The 20,015-nt window shown below is 61.4% G+C and overlaps 2 protein-coding genes across 4 annotated transcripts in view; one reads left to right on the top strand and one right to left on the bottom strand.

Moving 5' to 3' along the window:
• Positions 1-2,266: 2,266 nt before the first annotated feature.
• Positions 2,267-3,029, bottom strand: BHLHA9 (basic helix-loop-helix family member a9). The gene has a single exon (XM_033077942.1). It carries the CDS (start codon positions 3,027-3,029, stop codon positions 2,292-2,294), a length of 738 nt encoding a protein of 245 aa, XP_032933833.1. The 3' UTR covers positions 2,267-2,291.
• A 3,972-nt stretch (positions 3,030-7,001) lies between these two features.
• The window catches only part of ABR (ABR activator of RhoGEF and GTPase), a 37,401-nt gene continuing 24,387 nt past the window's right edge, over positions 7,002-20,015 (top strand). The window contains exon 1 of one of the 3 annotated variants that reach the window (XM_033077950.2): positions 7,002-7,074. Coding sequence is in view for 2 of the 3 variants with exons in the window: in XM_033077951.2 (XP_032933842.1) it covers positions 16,118-16,178 (61 nt within the window). In the remaining variant the exon portion in view is untranslated. Of the gene's footprint in view, positions 7,075-9,555; positions 9,687-15,996; positions 16,179-20,015 lie in introns of those variants that run through there. The other 2 variants (XM_033077952.2, XM_033077951.2) reach the window with 2 other exon arrangements.

Here is a 20,015-nt window from a genome sequence, read left to right as displayed (position 1 = left end):
CGCTCCGCTGCAGCGGTACGTGAGCGCCCAGCCCCGACCCGGCTCCGCCCGTGCCGACGGCGCTCGGGGCCGCCTCCAGCCCCGCAGGGCAGCGCCGAGCGGGGCACACACAGCCCTGCTGTCCCTGCTGGCTGCCAGCCTGTGCCCAGGCGGGTGGGGGACATGCGACACGGAGCAGAGCCGCGAACCCCTCATGGCTGCGGAGCGGGGCTGGAGCTGCCCTGGGGCTGCCCGCAGGTGACGGGGTCCGGGCAGTGTGTGGGTGCTCGGTGGCACCTCTGCCTCCAGCCACTCTGGGCTCCATCGTCCCCGGGCACAGGGCTGGGGGAGGCTCTGGGCACGCTGTGCTGAGCTCGCCCTGCCCTCGCTGTACGGGGGTGACCGTGGTGACACCACAGCCGGGGTCAGAGACACCAGAGCGGTGGAATATCACATCCCTACACAGGACCTGCAAAGCAGAAAGGTGCTGGTGCAGCGTGAGTTGCATCTTCTCCATCCTCGGGAGCAGGGATGATGTGAGGGGCAGGAGGAAGAGATAAAATAACCCTCAGAGCCTGGATGCCTGGGGGAAAAAATTGATGTTTTGCACCCATTGTGTATTATGCTTCATTCCAAATTTGCCAGGGGTTTCCCTGGCAGTGAGTGCCATCTACGGGGCACACCCAGCACCTTCTGCCTCCCGAGAGGTGCCCGAGGAGCCTTCTGCCAGCAGCCCTGCTGCTCAGCCCTGCCCCGAGCATCCCATCTTGCAGCCTCCAAACAGAATTAGGAGCTGCAGTTTGTGCATGTGGATCTGAGAGCAGTGGGGTGACCCTGCTGGGGGGGGTCCCATGGGGTTTTGCCTCCTTTCCACTCCTGCCTCTGTGACCATCTGTTTCCATCTGCCTCACTTCGGCTGACCACCAAAGCTGGTGTGGGAAAAACACGGAGATGCAAATTCGGGAGGAGGGAGGGTTCCTGCCTCAGTTAGGGTGTCACTGAAACATTCTTTGCATGCTGCTGCTGCTGGGCTCTCACTCCCCGTGTGACGCTGCTGCCAGGACAGGGCAGGGCCCTGCACTGCTCCAGGGAGAACCAGAGCAGGCAGAGCCACCCAGAGCAGGGATGATGTGGGGAGAAGCAGGATTCCTTCAGAGGATGTGGCTGCAGGCCTTCCTCTGGTGAACACCTGTCAGGGGCTGGAGCCAGGATTCCTCACACCATCAGCACTTTTAAAAGGCTCCTTTGCTGAGCAAAGAGCTCTCTCTCCTGGCTGCCACCAGTTTTCCTCAGCTCCCGGCCCATCTCCCTTGTCCCACCAGGGATTAAGGAAGGAGGAGGAGATCACGGTACCCAGCAGCAGGAGGTGGGGATGGCTGTCCCAGCATGTGCCCCCAGGCAGGGAGAGAGCTCAGACTGCCACTGAGTGTTGGTAGCACTGGGGTGGGAGCAGCGGGGCTGGAGGAGCTCTGCAGGGCTCAGCACTGCGGGAATCCCACGGTGCAATTTGTCCTGTCCAAAAATCTGCCAGCTGTGGTGTGTGTGGCTGTAAATCCCTGCCTGATTCCTGCAGCAATTCCAGTCTGCTGAGCCTTGGGCAGGAGGGAGCTCTCGCAGCTGGTCCAAGCTCTCTGAGACAGAGGGAAGGGACAAAAGGGACCCTCTCAGTAAAATTCCTCCTTCCTCAGTTCCACAGCACTTGGCAGGGAGCGCCCTATTGGCCTATCCCAACAGAGCCACTTCTCTGGGATCAGAAGGAAACCGCAATTGGATGGGTGGGTTTTATGAAAGCCGACATCTGTCTCCCCTCCCGGCCGCGCAAATCTGCCAGGCACAAACGTCTGTACCAATGAGCTTAGCGTCAAAAGTGCCAGGGCAGTAACCTTTCCCTGCTCCTGCTCCCCTCCTTCACCGGCAGGAGCCAGAGCCACTCGCCAGCCAGGGGCTTTAGCGTGATCCCCACGGCCCATCTGTCCATCCCGCACATATTAACAGCCACTGCCCTGCTGCTGGGTTTGTAACTCGTGTTTTCTCGCAGAGCAAGCAACAGAGAATAAATAACAGTGGCGATCAGCAGCAGTGAGACCTCGCGACAAGAATCACGGAGCTGGCACTTCCAGAGGACTTCCCACCTTTCCGCAGAGGGGAGGCTCCTGTACAGCGTGTCGGGGGCTCTCTGAGCTCGCCAGCATCGCAGCTGAGCTCCACATCCCGCAGCGCTTCTCTCCCTCACCCGCAGTCCCCTCCCGCTCCCCCCGTGTCCCACGGCTCCGTTACCTTCCCGGCACCGTCCTGCCACCCCAGCCCGCAGGTCAGTGGATGGGCAGGCACTGCTGCTGTCCCCAGCCCTGGCAGTAGCCCAGCTGCCAGGGGACAGCCCCGGGCAGCGGTTCTTGCAGGCTGCCCGGTACTCGCTGCTGGCGGAGCGCGGGGTGCGCGATCCCGCTGGAGCAACAGGCGGGGCTGGGCACGGGGCGATTCTCCTTCGGGCTCTCGAAGTGATGGAGCTGCCTCTGAGGGGAAAACCCAGCGCACAGAGGGGACGGAGGGCACCGTGTCCCTGCAGAACCGGGCTCCCAGGGCAGCTGGGGGCGGCTGCCCTTCACCCCCGACTCGTGCGCAGGGACCCCGGCCCGGGCGCGGCACTCGGAGTGGGCGCAGGGCCAGCAGCACCCGGCGCCGTGCAGGGACAGCGACAGAGCCGTGATCCTGCTGATGGCTCGCCGGAGGGTTGCGATTTTGGAAAGCCTTTTGCCTCCGAGGTCGTGCTTGAGGGCCAGCCGCAGGGCGTTGAAGGCTTGGTTGTAGTCCAGAATCCTCTTACGCTCCCTGACGTTGGCAGCCATCCTCCTGGCCTTGGAGCGCGCTGGCCTGCTCCTCTTCCTCACCTTCATCCCGTCCGTGTCCCCCGGGCTGGCGTCTGCTTCCCTGCCTTGGGACACCCACAAACCCTGCCTGTGGCACGCCTGGGGAGCATCCCCCGCTTCCAGCTCCTCCTCGGAGCTGTCGGGCTCTGGCCCCGTGCCTTTCCCCACGGCTGCTCCGGCCATGGCAGCGGGAGAGGCGCTGCTGTGACCCTGCCTGCCGGGAGGTGTGGGTGACACTCCTGCAGGGACAGAGCCGCCCCTAAAAACCTTCAGCAGGGCTCGTCACGTGGCTGTCCCGACCCTCCTCACCTGCCGCAGGTGAGGCACAGGGAAAGAGTCAGACACCAGTGGGATGCTCACAGCCCGCCGGGGAAAGCATCTCCACCATGCACACGTTGCTTTAGTGTCTGCTGAGAATTTGGGCACTGCAGGCTGGTGGCTCACCCTGGGACAGGTCATCCCAGCGTTCTCCGTGGTGCTGTGAGCTCTGTGGGCCATCACCACCCTGGCTCTTCCTTCCCCCTGCTCATGGCCCCTGCAGCACCTCTGTTATTTCTCAGCTAAGGGAAACTGAAGCATGAAATTGTGTCACTGCTGAGGAAAGCAGCACATCTTGTGTTTGGGTACAAGAGAAGACACAGTCCCAGTGAGCAGAGATGGTCCATGGGGACAGGGGGAGGTGGGTGCCTGGGCAGAACAGACCCCGGGAGTCGGTGCAGGAATGTGCAGGGCTTGGCACGCCTCTGCCCTGCGGAGCAGGAAGGAGGAATGTGGCGGGGGGGATCGGGGCAGGTGATAAAAGAGCTAAAGTGCTACCTGCCTCCTCCAGAGCCTTCCTGTCCCTTCCCAGCAGCCTGGGGGCAGAGCTGTCTGGGCTGGCGCTGCCGGGCCTGCCCAGCACTTAACTTGGGGAAGACGATGCTGAAAGCAGCTCCTTGTTTCCTGCATCCCCGTGGGATGAGGGGCTTGCCAGGTGCAGCAGGTCCAGGGGCCATGGGCAGGGCCAGGTCCCCAACCTCTGAGCAGTGGGGGACAGCCACGGGTGTTTGCCCATCATGTCATTAGTGAGCAGTTGCTAAATGCCTTCCTGTGCGAGGGGTAATGCTTTGAAAAATGGTCCAGGAGTGGTTCTGACAAATTGCTGGGGTGTCTGGTGCAAAAGCAAAGCCCTGGGAGAATGTGCCCCCCCTCCTTGATCCATCCCTTCCTATCTGATCATCCCAGCTCATGTTTGATCAACAGCCACAATTAGGGGGAGTTATTTGTCTATTGCCCTTCTCCTCTCCTGCCTCTTTGAAGCTGCAGCTAATTTAGGTGCTTCTGCTCCAGGAACCCAATAAATCAGGAGCCAGGGCCTCGGGGACAGGGGAGGATGAGGCAGCAGGACTTCAAAGGGATGTGAAGCTCACCTGTGCTCACTATGACCCTCTTGTTCTCCCCAGCATCCCTCTCACCTCCCAGTCTTTCTCCCTGACCACTGACTTACCCAGTGAGCTCAGCTCAGGATCCAGGGGATCTTTGCAACGCTTGAATGCCAGCAGGACATAGATGTCAGACCCACTTAGAGACGTGCCTGTCCAAAACCCAGCTGAGCAGGACAGATCCCTGCCACGGGGATGTTTTTGCTGGTGTTGGAGGTCAGGAGGTGCAGTCCAGGGCAGACACAGAGGTGGCTGAGCTGGGCACAAAGCCAGTCCCAGGTGGGGAGCAGTCCCAAAGCTGTCCCCATGCCACCCACAGCCTCTGGGAGATCCTTGGGAAGCACTGCCAGGGGTTCTGGGGCTCTGGGCTGCCCTGGCTGCAGGGATCCAGCCCCAGCTCTCGGAAGCAGGCAAGGCCAGGCCATAAATCATGGGGCATCTGGTGGCACCTGTAATTAGCACATCCCACCGGGCCATCCCCACCTCGTCCTGGGCGCTTCCGACCGAGGTGCCCATTACAGGTTGGGAGGTCAGCGGGAACACCCCCCCAGGCCCTGCTCCCCCGGTCCCTGCTGATTTATCACCGTGTGCTGGAGAGATTTATGGGCTGAGATGGGGAGCCAGAAACGTGTTGTGAGGCTCTGCTGGGCCTGTCTGCCTGACAGATGATGAAAGAGCCGTAATTATCTGTCGCCACACATATATCAGGCCATTCATGGCACTCCCCAGCCTCCAAGAAGGGGTTTGGCCCTCGGGGACTCTCCACCTCCCAGCCTGTGTCACTCTGCACTGGAGAACTGCTGAGTGCTGGGCACCTGCCCATTGTCACAGCTCTCATGGGTCCCACAGCCCAAAGATGTGTTTTGGGTGTGCACCCTTAACACAGCTGCTGCAAAGAGCCCTGGGCTGGCTGCCACATCCACCCAGCACCTCCAAACTGCCAAGGCTGCCAGGTGAGAGCTGCTGGAGCCAGCTGGGAGCACAGCCCTCACTGGAGGTCACACCCTGATGGAGTAAAGAGGAACCTGGCACGGCCTGGGGTTGCCCAGCTCCTGGCACTGTCCCAGCACCATCCATCCTCCTCGGGAAGGCTGCGCCGGGAGGTGTGGATGTGCCAGAGCAAAGCAAGGGAGCCTGCGGCAGGGAAGGATGAGAGCTGGGAGTGGCACGCAGGGAGGTGCCAATTCCTGGTGACGAGGGGAAGGAGGGGGCGGCTGTTGCGACACTGTCTGGGCCCGCGGGTAAATAAATAGGGCGCTTTGTTCCTGCTGGGGCACCCAGGTGGCACAGGGGACACGGGCTGGTGAGTCACCCATGCCCAGGCAGCCACCCTGCAGGGCTCAGGAGGAGGCAGGGACAGGCTCTGCGAGGCTGTGCTGCCTGGAGGTGCCTGCGGGTGAGATCCTGCTCCAGCACCTCGCACAGCACCAGGGAACAGCCCTGCCCTGGGCACGGGTTGGATTTTACCAAAGCCACATCCTGTGGAGCAGGAGGGAGCCATGGGCACCTGCTTAATGTGGCAGGCAGTGGGCAAAAGGCTTACCTGGGCCTTCACAGAATCCCAAAGTCATTCCAGTTGGACAAGCCCCTTAATCAAATCCAAATGTTCCCCCACCACTAAACCACTGAGGGCCACATCCATGTTTTTTTAACATTTCCATCACTCTTCTGAGCAGCCTGTTCCAATGTCTGACCATCCTTTCACTGAAAACATTTTTCCTAATATCCAACTTAAGCATTGAGGACATTTCCTCTTATCTTGTCCCTTGTTCCTTGGGAGAAAAAACAAATTCCACCAGCCTGCACACTCTTTTCAGAGACTTGTAGGCCTTCGTTGCCCACCACAGGAGCCTGTGCCTGCTGCTCCAAGTGTCAGGAATGGCTCATCCATCCTGAGACCAACAGGGCTGGCAGAGTTTCACTGGCCAGAGGATGAGGATGGGACACACAGAGCTCTGCAGTGAAGGGCACGTGGCAGCTGTGGAAGGCACAGGAGCCACCCCGTGGCACGGGAGCCTTCAAGGCTGGGTTGTTCCCAGCTCGGGGATCTCCCGGAGCGCGTGGGATGGATTCTGGCATTAATTACAATGTCATTACTGCCCTGAGCTGCCGGCACTGGGCATTCCCTCACGTACATCCCCTTGCCCGCAGCTCCTCGGGGACACCCGGAGAGGGCGGTGGGAGTCTGTGAGCTGCAGGAGCACAGCACCCGCACTGTGATGGTGTTGCCATGCCGTGCCGTGCCGTGCCATGCCATGCCCGGGGACCCCCCTCCGCCGGTCCCCGCCCGCTCCCGCCGCGGGCCGCAGCCGGGGCCGGGCCGGGGGGCGGTGGCAGCGCTGCCCCCGCCCCGGCGGGGCCGTGCCGTGCCGAGCCGAGGCGGGGCGGGCCGGGGGCGGGCACCGACGTCAGGCCCCGCGGCGGCGGCGGCGGGGGGCGGAAGGCGGCGGTGCCGGGGGGTTCTGGGGGGGATCACCCGGCTCTGGGGCGGGGGATGGCGGCGGGCGAGGCGGCCCGGGCGGACTTCGCGCGGCACTGGCAGGCGCAGTTCCCGGGGGAGCCGGCGCCCCGCATGGAGCTGGGCTCGGTGCGGGCCATGGAGCGGGAGCTGGAGCGCTGCCGCCGCCACCTGCGCCGCCTGCAGCGGGCGCTGGCCGAGGAGCGATTCAAGGTGGGCTACCTGGAGGCGGCGCTGGCCCGGGCTCCCCCCCCGCCGCCGCCGCCGCTCGCCGCCCCCCGCCCCGCCGGCAGCTCCCCGGAGGGCGGCAGCGCCGGCAGCTCCGACGCGGAGGACGCTTCCTCGGCAGGTGGGTGAGGGGGAGCCGTCCCCACCCCGCGCCCCAAGGGACGAGGGTGTCCCCAGCCCCCGCGCCGGCCCCGCCGCACGGTCAAGGGCGAATGTGCCGCCGAGGGCATCCCCAGCCCCGGCGCTGCCCGTGCTGCGCTCCCGTGCCGTGCCCACGGCGCCGCGGGGGAAGGCGATCCCAAAGCCCTGCGCCGTCCCTGGCGCACAGTTGGTGTGCTGTGACTCGGCATGGGACCCCCAGCGTGTCCTGTCACGCAGCCGGGAGCAGCCCATGCCGAAACATAGCAGAGGATACCCAAACTCCTTTTGCCATCCCCATCCAAGAGCTGATGCCGCCGCAGCCCTTGTGCAGTCCTTGACCAAGCACTAAGGTCACCCCAAGCCTGTCTCCTCCCTGTCGCACTCCCAGGGATATCCCACGCCAAGGCCCCATCCGTGGGGGTGCCAGGAGCGTGGCTGGCCTTGCACTGGCTCTCGGTGATGGGCCAGTGGCCCACGAGCCACGCTGCAGGAGTCACTTCCTTCCTCCCGGCGGGACCTGGCTCACGGGAACACCTCTGCTCAGGTGACACCCTGTGACCTCCTGTGGGGAAGTCCTGGAGGCTCTAAAGCAGCAGCATGCCGGGGTGGTGACATGCCCCGGGGCGTTTTCCTAGGTGGATTGAGGACAATGTTATTTCGCAAGTGCCTGGCTGTGTGGTGGCACTGAAGGCACAGCGCTGTCAGCCGTCACACTGTCCTACTTCCAGCGGCCTGGAAGTTGTTATTGCATCAGCATTAAACCCGGTTCAAACACAGTCCTGGCAGTTAGGGAATGTCACTTTTAATGCTGCTAATTCTGCAGCTGACTTAATTTTGTTCTTGCTCCATTGTTTGGGGTGGTGCTTTTCCCCCAAGGCTGTATCGTGCTGGTTTAAGATTGCCTGGAGAGCAAGTGCTCTGATATTAAATTATGCTTAATTGTTAGTTCATTTGTATTTATTGCATTAGTCTGCAGTGCTGGAGGAAGTTTCCGCTTCACCTTCCTGAGCTGCCTGGAGGTGAAATGTCCAAAGTACGTGGCTGCTCTCAGTGTTGTCACTGTGCTGCACGTGTGTTTGTCCCTCTCCTCAGTCAGCCGGGAGCCTGTGCCCAGCCCTGCAGCCAGGAACAAGGACCTTGGGAATGCTGCCTTCAGAGGGCTGCTCCAAGCACGGGCTGTGGTTCTTGGAGAGCTGCTCTGTGGCTCAAGTGGCTGGAATGCATCAGAGTGATCAAGCACAAATCCTTCTCCTTTACACTCAGACCTTCACTTTGTTTCTGTCTGGGTTTTGCTCCTGGATGTTTCCAAAGCCAGGATGGTGCAAGGCTGCTCTCAGGTTGGTGGATGATGTTAAAGGGGCTTCCCTGAAGCACAGCACAAGCCCCTGAGGGTCCTGGCTTTGTAACTTGGAGGGGTCCAGCCCTGCAGCACCCTTTGAGATCTTTGCAGCTGGGGCTGAGTCTTTTGGCAAGGTTTTGAAGTCCAAAGTTGCATCTGCTGTCGTTGAATGTGGCCTCCTCCTTCTCCTCCTCTTCCTCCTCCCCTAAATGGGTCTTCCTCAGGGTCAGCAGCTCCAGGACTCATCAGAGGAGGAAGCATCCCCTGTGCTGAGTGTCTGGTTCCTTCCCCTGTGACACAGCTGGGCTCTGCACGGCAGGCTGGGCTCAGCCCTCCCCAGCCTTGAACTGAGCCTGTCCTGAGCCTTTCCCAGGCATCAGCATTTTCTTTGTTGGGCGTTATAAGGGCCCCTGTGTGCACTGAGTGTGCTGACATTTGAGGGCAGATTTGAGAGTGTGCAGTCACTGCCTGGATCCCCCTTTCATGGACAAGTTGGTTAACCTCGTGCTCCTGTTGTTTTCTTCTCACTTCTCTATGTTTCAGATGTAATTGAAAATTCCTGATTGTGATGCTGTTTGGTTTTCCTGCCAGCACTCTGGTGGTGTGTAAACTGGTTAGTGCTGCTCTGCCTGGGCCCCTCAGTATTTTAATGTGAATTTTGGAGCTTAGTGGTGCTGTGGCTGTGGCTGAACGCAGTCAGTCCCCAGCTGTATCAACCTTGGAAAACACTCTCTGGGCAGCAAGTGAAGGAGTGTTGAATATCAATTCCCCTGGGAATTACCAGGGAAATAGAGTGTTTTCCTTTAAGTAGCTTGTGATTAATCTGATTTAAAGCGAGGAAATCTGCAAGATGCCCGTCTGTGGCTATCGCGGGAGAGCGGCGCGTGTGGCAGCCAGATCCACGATCCTGGCATCCGAGATAACGCCTGTGCCAGCTCACCCGGGACCAACAAAACCCGAGCGTCAGCGAGCAGATGGCTCAAAACGAAGCGTGGAGGGGACTGAAATTCCCCTCGAATTGGCCGTCACCTGTCGCTGTGGCTAAACACGCAGCTGGCCTCGCAGCTGAGTGTGCGCGGGGCCGGGCTGGGCAGCGGGGCTGGGCTGGCTGCTGCTTCCTTCTCCTCCTGCTTGCCACGGAATGGATGGAGGGCTGTGCTTGAGGAGAGGGTGAGCTGGGCAGGAGATGGTGCTGGTGGCCGAGAGGAGGAGGTGCTGATGCTCGGAGGAGATGCTTTGTGCCCGGCAGCCAGGTAGCGCAGAGGTGGAACCGGCTCGGTGCTGGTTTCCTCGCTTTGTCCTTGGGAAGTGTGGCTTTGCCATGGAGATGAAGCTCCTCTGGAAGGCTGTGGGGTTTGGGGTCCCTGACCTGCCCTGTGCAGTGCCCTACACCCCAGGAATGTGAGCTCTGGGGTGGGGAGCGCTGGCACAGCTGGATTAGTCCGTGATGGCGTGGGCTGGTGGATCTGGTTACGGCAGGATGCTGCGGCTGCGAGATGTGCTGTAAGTGAATCCCCAGCCCTCTGTTTAGCTGGAATTACAGGTTCTCTCAAGGAAAGATTCTGGAGTCACGTGGGCTCTTCTCCTCGCTCTGCTGCACTGCCTTCACTGGTACCCTGGGAGATGGGAAGCAGTGGGGTCCTGCCTCGGAGGGCGGTGAGCATGGAAAGGCAGCGGTGTCAGGGTGTGCAGCACAGGGCTGAAGTGGGGAAGGGACCCTGGGGCATCTAAACTTCCTGGGGCATTGGCCACCTCACCCCTGCATGCCCAGATGGGGACTGGATTGGCGTGGGTGTCATGCTGGGAGCTCCTGACATGATTTGGGTAAAATCAGGGCTTGTTCTTGCTGCTCTATCCCTCCTTTCAGCTTGTGATGCTGTTGCTGCTGCAAGAGTGGCACCTCTGTCTGTCCCAGAAAAACTCCCTGCAGCTATGGAGGTGATGGGGCAGCTCTGTCCTGCTGTCCCAAGCTGCACTTAGACCCTGCTGGTTCCTCGTCCCTTTCTTAGAATATTCTGCAGAAGCAGAATGGAAAATAATGAGCAAAGTCCAGAATTTGTCCTGGTGCATCTCTTTCTGCCTGGAGCAGGTCAGGGTGTGCAGGAGGGGAAGGAATGGTGATTCCACAGCCCAAGGAAGGTGAAATATTGCATGGTCTGTGCATCCATCTCCCCTCCCTTAGCAGCAGGATGGGATCTTGGTCCTGAAGCAGGGAGGTGCAGTGGGGGCAGTTGTGTCTCCCCCAGAGCCCATCTACCACCTCTGTGTCCTTATATTTGGTTTTTAAATGTTTGCTTCATTATATTTCCCGTTGTTAGAAAGTCCTTGTTTGCCTCTCAAGAGGCTGGAAGTTCCTCCTCTGGCCAGGCAGAGTCTCAGTGTTCAATTTTAACTGCTCAGGCGAGGACAAAACCGCAGCGTGTGTGTGTGTGCGTGTGCCTGCTGGGGACCTTTGAACTGTCTCCATCTGCTCTGGGGCCCAACAGCATTTGAGGAGGTGATTTCTGTCCACAAACCCCCCTGATGGCATTGTGACAGCAGCCCCTGGGTGATGTGAGGCTGCTTCCTCAAAGTGATGCTGTCTGAGATGGGGACTGCAGGGTTAACTCTGGGACAGGTTGTCACTGTTAAAGAAGATCATAAATAAATGCAAAGTTTATGAGGCTGAAGAGTAGAAGAGTTGAAGTTTAAAGCTTTAAGTGAGAGCAGTAAGTGCTGCTTGTTGGAGTTTGCCCTGTGATGGGTAAATAGTGAAGGGCTTGTAAAGGAGCTGCAAGAGCAGAAAGGAAACCTGTCTGTGGTCAGCTCTGCCTGTGGGCACCACCATGGCAGCAGCTGCATCTTCCGGGTGGGGGAACAGCCCTTCCAGGCGCCAGGGCCCTGCAGACAAGCAGGAGGGGAGCACAGAGGGCTGGGGGTCCCTGTCTGTGTCACTGGGCAGGGGAACTCCCCTGGCACGGCAGCAGTGCTGCTCTCATCAGCACAGAGATGCCAACATCCCTCCTGGAGGAGGGGGGTGTGGATGCAGCATCCCTGTGCATCCCTGTGCTCTGTCAGCTGGCTGGGTTTTGGCCCCAGAATTTGGGCAGAGCTCCATGCCACCCTCCCCCAGCTCGGCAGGACTCAGGGCTGGGTGGAGGTGCTGGGGGAAGGAGGGGATGGAGTTTGCCCTTCAGTGCCAGCAGTGCCACGGGCTGTGCCCACCACAGGGACAGAGCACTTCAGCCCCCAGGCTCACAGTGGCTGGTTGTGGGTGATCAGTAGCCCCAGGTAGAAGCAATGGCAGCAGCAGGGCAGGCAAGAAAGCCTCATTAGGTGGCTGGATAGAGCCAGAAGTGCCCTGCGGGGCCTGAATACATTTGCATTGTAAGGCTATTGAAATCTGGTAGGGGTTTGTTTTCTTTCTGCTTCCCTGGGAAGACACTTCTGTGCAGCAGGGCTCTTTGTTCCTCGGGTTCCTCCTCCCCTCCTGCCCAGTGATATCTGTTGGGATCCCCGTGGATCCCCTGCTCTGTCTTCTGCTGGATGCTGTCTGCTGTGGCCAGCCCTGCAGCAGTGATCACAGGGAGAAGCTTTCCTCTGTGCAGGGAATTCATATTCTCTTGGGTTAGAGAAAGGAGCCTGGGTTAGCCAGGGCAGCTCACTAAGTGTCCATCCACCCCAGAAAGTGGCACCTTTGCCCCCTTGGTTCGTGGCACTGCTGGATTTTCCTCCCACTGAGGTCACCTGGAGCAGTGGCCGGGAGCCAGCCCGAGGGAACACACAGAACTCGATCCATCCCCAGGAGACATCGAGCAGGCTTGGCTTTCCCACCCCAGATGACTTTATCAGTGTTTGCTGAGCAGGATAATTGGCGTGTGTAGATCAGTAGCAGCAGCACTTCTTGGCTCCCTTGGCTGTAGCCGGAGCGGAGCCTGGCCAGCCTGAGCAGAATCCCAGAGGACTCCTGCAGATCTGCCTCCAGATAAGTCCCAGCTGCAAAGTTCAGGGATTGTTTGAAGATCTGGCAGATAGGGAGATCTTTGTGCTGGGAAGGGGCCTTCTGCCATGGACAGTTTTTGTTCCATGGGTGATTTTTGTTCCGAGGCTGTGAACCAACGCCTTCTCCTCCACAGCTCCTTGGAGATACAGCCACAGCTGCCTCCCCCTCTAAGAGAGCCATGATGCAATAGCTGGCCCAAGCCTTCACCTGAGGTAAAAGGCTTTTTCTGACCAGCCACCACCTTTCACTCCTTCTCCATGTGGTGTTTTGAGAGGCCAGGGCAGTGCTGCTGTGGCTGGGTCTCTGCCCTCCTCCCCGTGCTTGCTTGGCTCTGGCACCCTGCCTGGCACTGCCCTGAGGGCAGGGTGCTCCAAGTGACCTCCCTGTTCTCCAGGACCTCTCAGCTGTGCCCCAGTGAGTGCAGCTTGGTGCTGATGCAGCACACACCTCAGGGTTTCGATTCTATGGGGAGGTGATTCTGGAAGAGAAGTTTGGTGCTGGACTGAGGACCTGCTGTGCTCCTTGGCAGAGAGGCTGGAAACATTTTCATTTATTCCTCTCTTCCCTCTCTGCAACCTCTGGCAAGGGAAGAGGGTGAGCCTGGACCTCCTGAGAGCCCAGCAGAGCAGGCACTGGAGGAGCTGGGGAAGCCAGGCTCTCTGGCATCTCCCACCTCAGCCTGACTCCACAGCCCTGGCTGTGTTCTTGCCATGACTCCAGCACTCAGAGACTTTCCCTCTCCCAAACCAAAGCAGTCTGGCTGTTCTTTCAGCCCTTAGCTTCTTTACCCACTTGCATGGTGCTCCCCAACCTCACTCTCCCATTCCACTCTTCTCCCAGTTTTGGGGGTGCAGGTAGCTCTGGAGCTGCTCTCTGGTTGCTGTCAGCCCTGGGTGCCCACCACCATCCCTGGGTGCTCACCACCATCCCTGGGTGCTCACCACCAGCCCTGGGTGCTCACCACCAGCCCTGGGTGCTCTCCACCAGCCCTGGGTGCTCTCCACCAGCCCTGGGTGCTCTCCACCAGCCCTGGGTGCTCTCCACCAGCCCTGGGTGCTCTCCACCATCCCTGGGTGCCCACCACCAGCCCTGGGTGCTCTCCACCAGCCCTGGGTGCTCTCCACCAGCCCTGGGGGCTCACCACCAGCCCTGGGTGCTCTCCACCAGCCCTGGGGGCTCACCACCAGCCCTGGGTGCTCTTCACCAGCCTTTGCCCAGTTCTGGGCAAGCACTGGGGCTCCTGCAGCTCCTGTGGCTGTGACTGGAGGACTCTTGCACAAGAGCCCAGAAATAGCGATGCGTGGGCTGGCGGGCAGGGGCTGGGCAGATGCCAGGCAGACAGCCAGACACCAGGCAGGCTGTGCAGGGCTGGCTGCTGGTGGGGAGGAATGGTGGAGCTCAGCTCTTGCTGCAGGGATGCTCCCAGCTGGAGCTGGGGGCGGTTGGTGGGGGTTGAGAACATGGTTGGCAGCATCTCCTCACCCAGGACTGGTCTCTGTCACCGAGGGCTGATGGGTGTCAGGGTGGGGGTGGGTGCTCCCCCCAGCCACAGGGAGAGGAGGAAGGTTCAACTGCTTTGGAGGTTTTGAGGTTTTGCTGTTGTTGGTTTTGCAAAGGTGAAAAGATTATGAGGACCTGACTAAAAATACAGCCCAGCAGTTTGGTGGAGCTGGTTAGTGTGGGCTGTGCAAGGCCACCTGCCTGGATTGGTGGTGCAGCACAGAGTGGTCCTGGTTTGGCCTTCCCAGGACACTCATCCAGCTGTGGGGCACTTGCCTGCCTGGTTCTCCTGGCTGTGGCACTGCCAGGATCTGCTGTGTGGTGTCAGGCTGAGGATGACCAGCCTGGAGAAGGCTCCAGGAGGTCTGGCAGCTCATCCAAGCACTCAGTTCATGTGTTGGATAAAGAGGTGGATGTGCAAAGGGGGCATGGAGAGGCTGGTGCCGTGGGCGGGAGTGGCCAGGAAGTGTGTCTGGCTGGGGGAAAAATGTGGAAAACCCCTCCCTGGCTGTGTGCAGGGAGCTGTGCATGGAAAACCAGCTGCTGCTGCTGCTGCCCCCGCGGCTCTGCAGCCATCACACTGAGGATGAGCAGCTGCATCTTGCTCTGGTGCTGCTGCAGGGCACCCCAAGGCATCGAGGAGTGTGGTTTCCTGCCATGAGCAAGGTTGATGCTCTCAGCTGAACCACTGTCACCTTCCTGGCAGGGCCTCGGGCTCTGAGGGGCTGGGGGGTGCAGGAGTGTGGGGTTTGTGTGGAGTATGGAGGAAACTCTCCATCCGTCAAGGGACAAAGCGAGGACATGCTCAGCTTGAGCCAAAGCAGGAGTGAGTGGGGGATGGACAGCAGCAAAGACTGTCACATCGTGGCCACCCTTGAGCACTGCCTGTGCTAATGTCTTGGGGACAAGGGGAGTCTCAGCTCCCCAGAGTACCTGGGATGGGGCAGGGGAAGGGTGGGAAGTGGCAGCTGTAGGGCTGCACCCTGTGCCCCTGACTCAGCAGGGCTGACTCACAGCCCGTGGGTGCAGGAGGATGGATGTCCTTGCCATGCCAGGGCTGGATGCAGCCCCCAGGCAGGCAGGGCTGTGCTGGCTCCTCATCCTGGATGCCAGCTGCCAACAGCTCCCTGTGCTCCAGCCATGCTGAACCACAGCCCTGGCACTGCTGTGCTCCCCCAAACGCTGCATCCGAGCCTGTCATGGACATCCCTGGAATCGGGTGGTGGCAGTGCCCTGGCAGGGTCCCCTCAGGTCTCCCACCCGCGTCCTGGCACTTCACGCTCCGATGGCTCTGCCTTCCCCGTGTGCCCGACAGAGCATCATCCATCCCTCCTGCCCGGCTCCATCTGGCCGCGGTGCCGGCTCCAGGCCCTTCCCCACCCCCGGCCCCGGGCAGGATGGGCCGAGGGCGCTGGCAGGGGATGGTGCAGCACTGCCGGGACGGGGCAGCGGTGCCGGCACAGCCTGAACCAGGGCAGTCTTTGCACTTGAACGCTTGGCTGGCGCCCTGACATATTGGGGTTGATGACTCTGGCACTTCGTATTTCCTTTGGCTACACGCAGCTGGGGAGGGCGGTTTAACCCCTGCCTGCCCACCCCAGGTCCTGCTCTGCCAGCCCCTGTTGTGTGGGGCAGGGCTGCTCCCGGCTCCTGCGGGCCCTGGTTCCCAGAACCAGGGATGGGAAGAGCCGGTGTCCTTCAGCTGCAGTGATTTGAGGGGCTTGGGAGGTTTTGCTGTGAAGTGGGCACAGCATCCCCAGGTGACAGCGGGGAGATAAGACTGTGGTGGAAGGGGTGATGGAACCAGCTCCCCCTTTTCCCCCGCTGTTCTCGGGGTGGCCGGGGGGGCAGCCGCACATGCTGCTGTGCCACCACCATCCATCCATCCCCTCCTTGTCCTCCTCCTCCTCCTCGGCGGTCCCCAGACCCCTGCGGAGGGTCGGCGTGGCTGCGTGCGGGGGGACGCTGAGCTCGGCTCCCCCCGGCGAGGCAGGGGCGGGAGGCGGGACGCGCTGCCATCGCCAGGCGGCACCTCCTTCCCTGGGCACCCTTGGCAGAAGCGCGGCCGTGTGCCCGGGCAGGCGGCCGTGTCCGGCTCTGCCATCAGCCCCCTCCTGGGCCCGCGGCCCCCGCCTCCCGCCCGCGCCCGCCGCCTTTGTTGTGAGATGAGAGCGGGCTGAGCGCCGGCACAGCCCTCCGAGCATGGAGCCGCTGAGCCACCGCGGCCTGCCTCGCCTCTCCTGGATCGACACCCTCTACAGCAGTACGTGGCCTGGGCTGGCGGGGGGGCGAGCGGGGCGAGGGGCTGGGTGGCCCCTACCTGTTGTGTAACGCTGCGTCGCGCCGGGCAGGGATACTGTGCCGGGGAGCCGGGGCTGGGCGTCCCAGGCGGAGCCGAGCCCGGGCAGGGGGCTGGCGATGCCGGCAGAGGGTTGTGCTCCCCTCCGTGAGCATCCCGCGTGCCCTGGTGCCAGGCTGGGATCGCTCCGGCATCCCCCAGGCTCGGGGGGCCCGCTGCCCGCTCCGGGGGCTGCCTGAGCAGGATGGGTGGCGGTGGCGGTGGCGGTGGCTGGGGCAGGTCACTGCTGACAGCTGGCACTGCCCGCAGGGCGCGCTGGGGCTGGGGATGCTTTTTGGCCGCAGGTCCCTTTGCCGTCCCCGCACGGCCGTGGGAAGGCACCTCTCTCTCTCCCTCTCTCTCTTCCTCCCTCCCTCCCTCAGCCGCGATTTTCGCAGCTCCAGGCGCGGTGCCGCCGGTGCTGTGGCAACGCGGTGTCGGTACCGGGGTTTGGCAGCCGGCGGGGCCGGGGGCGTCCTGCAGCAGCCCGGGGGTGCGAATCCCCCTGCACGGACGGGCAGCAGCGAGGAGGGAGCCCCGGAGCCGCTCCTGCTCTCATGGCACAAACCTCAGCGGCGGCCACGGCAGCCAGGGATGTGGCCGGGGGATGAGGGGCTCGGTCTCCGTTGGTATTTTGGGGCAGCGTTGAGCTGCGTGGGCATCCCGGGGTGGGGTTTGGGGTGCGGTGTTGAGCTCGGAGCCTGGTGCTGGTGGGGCAGCGAGGTTTGGTACGGGTGCGTGGGAAGGTGGGATGCTCCGGAGCATGCTCCGTGCATGGATCTGGCATCTGTCATGCCCCAGAGGGGACAGGGGCCGCCAAGGGGCACGTTGTGTAGGGCTGAGCCCCCTCCCCAAGCTTTCCAGCCCGAAGCCTCTGCTGTCCACAGCCAGAGGCCACATCCAGCAGCAGCGCCGGGGTCTGGGGTGGCTGTGCAGGCGTTTGGGCTGGAGCCCAGGGGCCACATCCAGCCCCAGCCTCTGCACTCTCCTTCCCAGCCACAGCATCTCTGCAAAGCCCTGGCTCTGCCTCCCCAAATCCTGCTCCAGCTGCCCTTCCCAAGGCGTGGGGGAGGCTGCTTGGTATGCCCACGTTTTGGGGGCTGCAGGGCAGGGTCCAGCCTTCATCCCACTGGGCAAGGCAGTGATGGTGTGGAGATGCTGTTGTGTTGAGCCACCCTTTAGCAGAGGCCCAGGGAGGCAGGTCCGGGGCCAGCTCACACATCTGTGTTGTCATGGTGAATTTTCACCCAGGCACAGGGAAACCGTGGCGTTTCCCCAAAATCTCACAGGCTCTGAGTGGATGTTGGGCTTTTCTTGGAAGTGTGATGGAATGGGTGAGCATTGGGGTGTGCCCACACAGTGACAGGATGTCAGGGAACAGCACGTGTCCAGCTGGAAATGCCACCCTGAGCTGCTGTGGCTGTGCTCTGTCCAGGCTGGGCAGGAGCCAGCTGCTGTCCTTGGCTGAGCTCCCTCATGGGGACCATCGTGCTGGCAGTAGCCTGGGTCAGCCTGGGAAGATGTGGCAGAGCAAAAACATTTTAATGGGGAAAATAATCTCTCATGGGGATGTGTTCCTGGCCCTGTCACCCTGCTGGGGCCGTGTGCCAGCTCACAGGGCCTCTGCCCTGATGGGTGTCAGCGTCCCATGGGTGTCAGCATCCCTTGGTGCAGTGTGGATCCAGCTCAGGGCCCTGGGGCTGTCTGTAGGGTTGGCTGTTTCAGGTCAGGGTGTCCTTGTCCCCCAGAGTGGCTCCCCTGGGCCAGGCTTCCTCCCTCCCTTCGGTCTCCATGCCTGGGTGCAGCAGGAGGATTTCCAGTGCTGCTAAAAATCAGGAGCAAAAATAGCATTGGGTTTTGGCACGGGCACAGAACAGGCTGCAGGGGCAATGCAGCTGTGGGGGAGGAGGGAGGGAGCGCTGGGTTTGGGCTGCCTGGGTGGCACGAGCACCCCACAGGCAGGGAGATGCAGGGGACAACCTCTCTGTGTCCCCTTGCCCATCAGTGTCTCCCTTGCCTCTTCTGGCTGCTTGGTGGTGCTTGGTGCCCTCCCTGTAGCAGCTTCTGGGGGTGCTGGGGAGCTTCCTCTGCCCAGGCTCCCCAGGTGAGGCCCCCCCAAATACTGCACAGCCATGGGGAGCCATGGGGACGTGGCTCTGTCCTGTGGGCACCACAGGGTCCCTCTCCTTGGGTGCCTGGTGGGCACTGCCTGTAGATCTCATCCCCAGGTCTGGTCTGGGACTGGGATGTAGTTCTGCTCCAACTGGTAGCAACAGGAGCCAGGTCATTCCTGCATCCCTTCAGGCCAGTCCCTTCCCTCTCCATGCCACCTTCTTCCCTGCACTGCTGCAGTGTCACCTCCCAGGGTCCCCAGCTGCCTCATTAACTGTGTTCCTCATTACCTGGATGCTGAGCCACCCCAGCTGGTTGCCAGGACTGCCACGGTGACAGTGCCACTCTGGGTGTCCCTGTGGCTGAGTCTGGAGCTGCAGACCTTGGCAGTGGTGGAGGGAAGGCAATGGTGCCTGATGGCCTCTGAGCTGGTGGGGACCATCAGCTTCAGCCCCTCTCTGCTGCCTTGGCTCCCCTTAAACCCCACCTGAAGGGAAAAGGTGCTTGGGTGGGAGGTTTGGGTTGCTCTGGGGCATCCCCAGCCTGGGGACAGTCCCTGGTTGAGGGGGCTCAGGGGAGCTGTGTGGGGTGGGTGTCCTGGGGAGTGGCCATCATGGGGGACACCAGTGCTAATGGGCCTTATGCTGCTGTGCTCCTGGATGTCGCTGGAAGCATCACAGCTGTGACCTGTCTGGGACAGGACAGACCATGGACATCCCACCAGGGTGGGTTAGAGCCAGGGATCCTTTTTTCCAGGGGGTGTTATGGGTGGGGGGACATATCCAGTCAGCTCCTGGGTTGAAGATGGGCCACTGAGGGTGGCCCCACAGCTTCTGAGGGACTGTTATCAGTTAATTGCTAAAGAACTAAGGTCTGAGAAGGTCTGTGGTGTCCTGGCAGAGATGGGGTGCATCTAGCCCATGTCACAGCTCTCCTCCAACCCTCCTCAGGGGCAGGATGGCACTCCCCATCCCTCCCCACTGGCTCTGGCAGGGCTCCTGGCCTGAGCATGCTTTGCAGCGCTCTTTGATTTAAAGATTTATCCACTTTCCCTAGGAAGCAGGATGTAATATTAATGTTCTGAGCAGTGTTGGTGGGAGCCAGGGGAGTCCTTGCCCAGGATGGCCAGGGCCGTGGGGACATGGAGTGGCAGTGGTGTGGGGTTTGGTCTGGGGAGGCTGCTCTGACCCCAGTGCACCCCGTTTTGGCCAGGTTATCAGCTGGGGGCTTAGCTGGGGTCTCCCCAGTGTCTATGCCCAGGAAGCCTGTGGGGATGTGACTTCCAGAGATCCACAGAGGAGGGGAGTGAGGGGCTGGCCCGGGATCAGGGTGGTGTTGGATGAGCCCCGATCCTCTTTGGGAGCTGCCCAGGGGCTCCTGGCCGCAAGCATGGTGGGGAAGGGGGGGTGCTGGCTGCACCCCTGCCGCAGCCGGGCTCCCTTCCCCCTCCCCTTTGTCAGCATCTCGGGGCTGCTGCAGCCACCTCTTCCCGCCGCCACCGAGCCGCTGCCGTTCCCATGGTAACAGGTTAGGATGTACCCCGGTCCCTCGCTGCGCCCCGGGGCCCCGCTCACACCCTGGAGCACCCCCACTTGCGGCTCTGTCCCCCCGAAATGCCTTCCCCGGGGCCATGGGTGATTGGGGACTGTG

The sequence above is a fragment of the Catharus ustulatus genome, chromosome 22 (assembly GCF_009819885.2).
Source record: "Catharus ustulatus isolate bCatUst1 chromosome 22, bCatUst1.pri.v2, whole genome shotgun sequence".
NCBI classification, from domain to species: Eukaryota; Metazoa; Chordata; class Aves; order Passeriformes; family Turdidae; genus Catharus; species Catharus ustulatus.
Note: the sequence above shows the minus strand (reverse complement) of the source record. Positions and strands in the feature narration are given on the sequence as shown.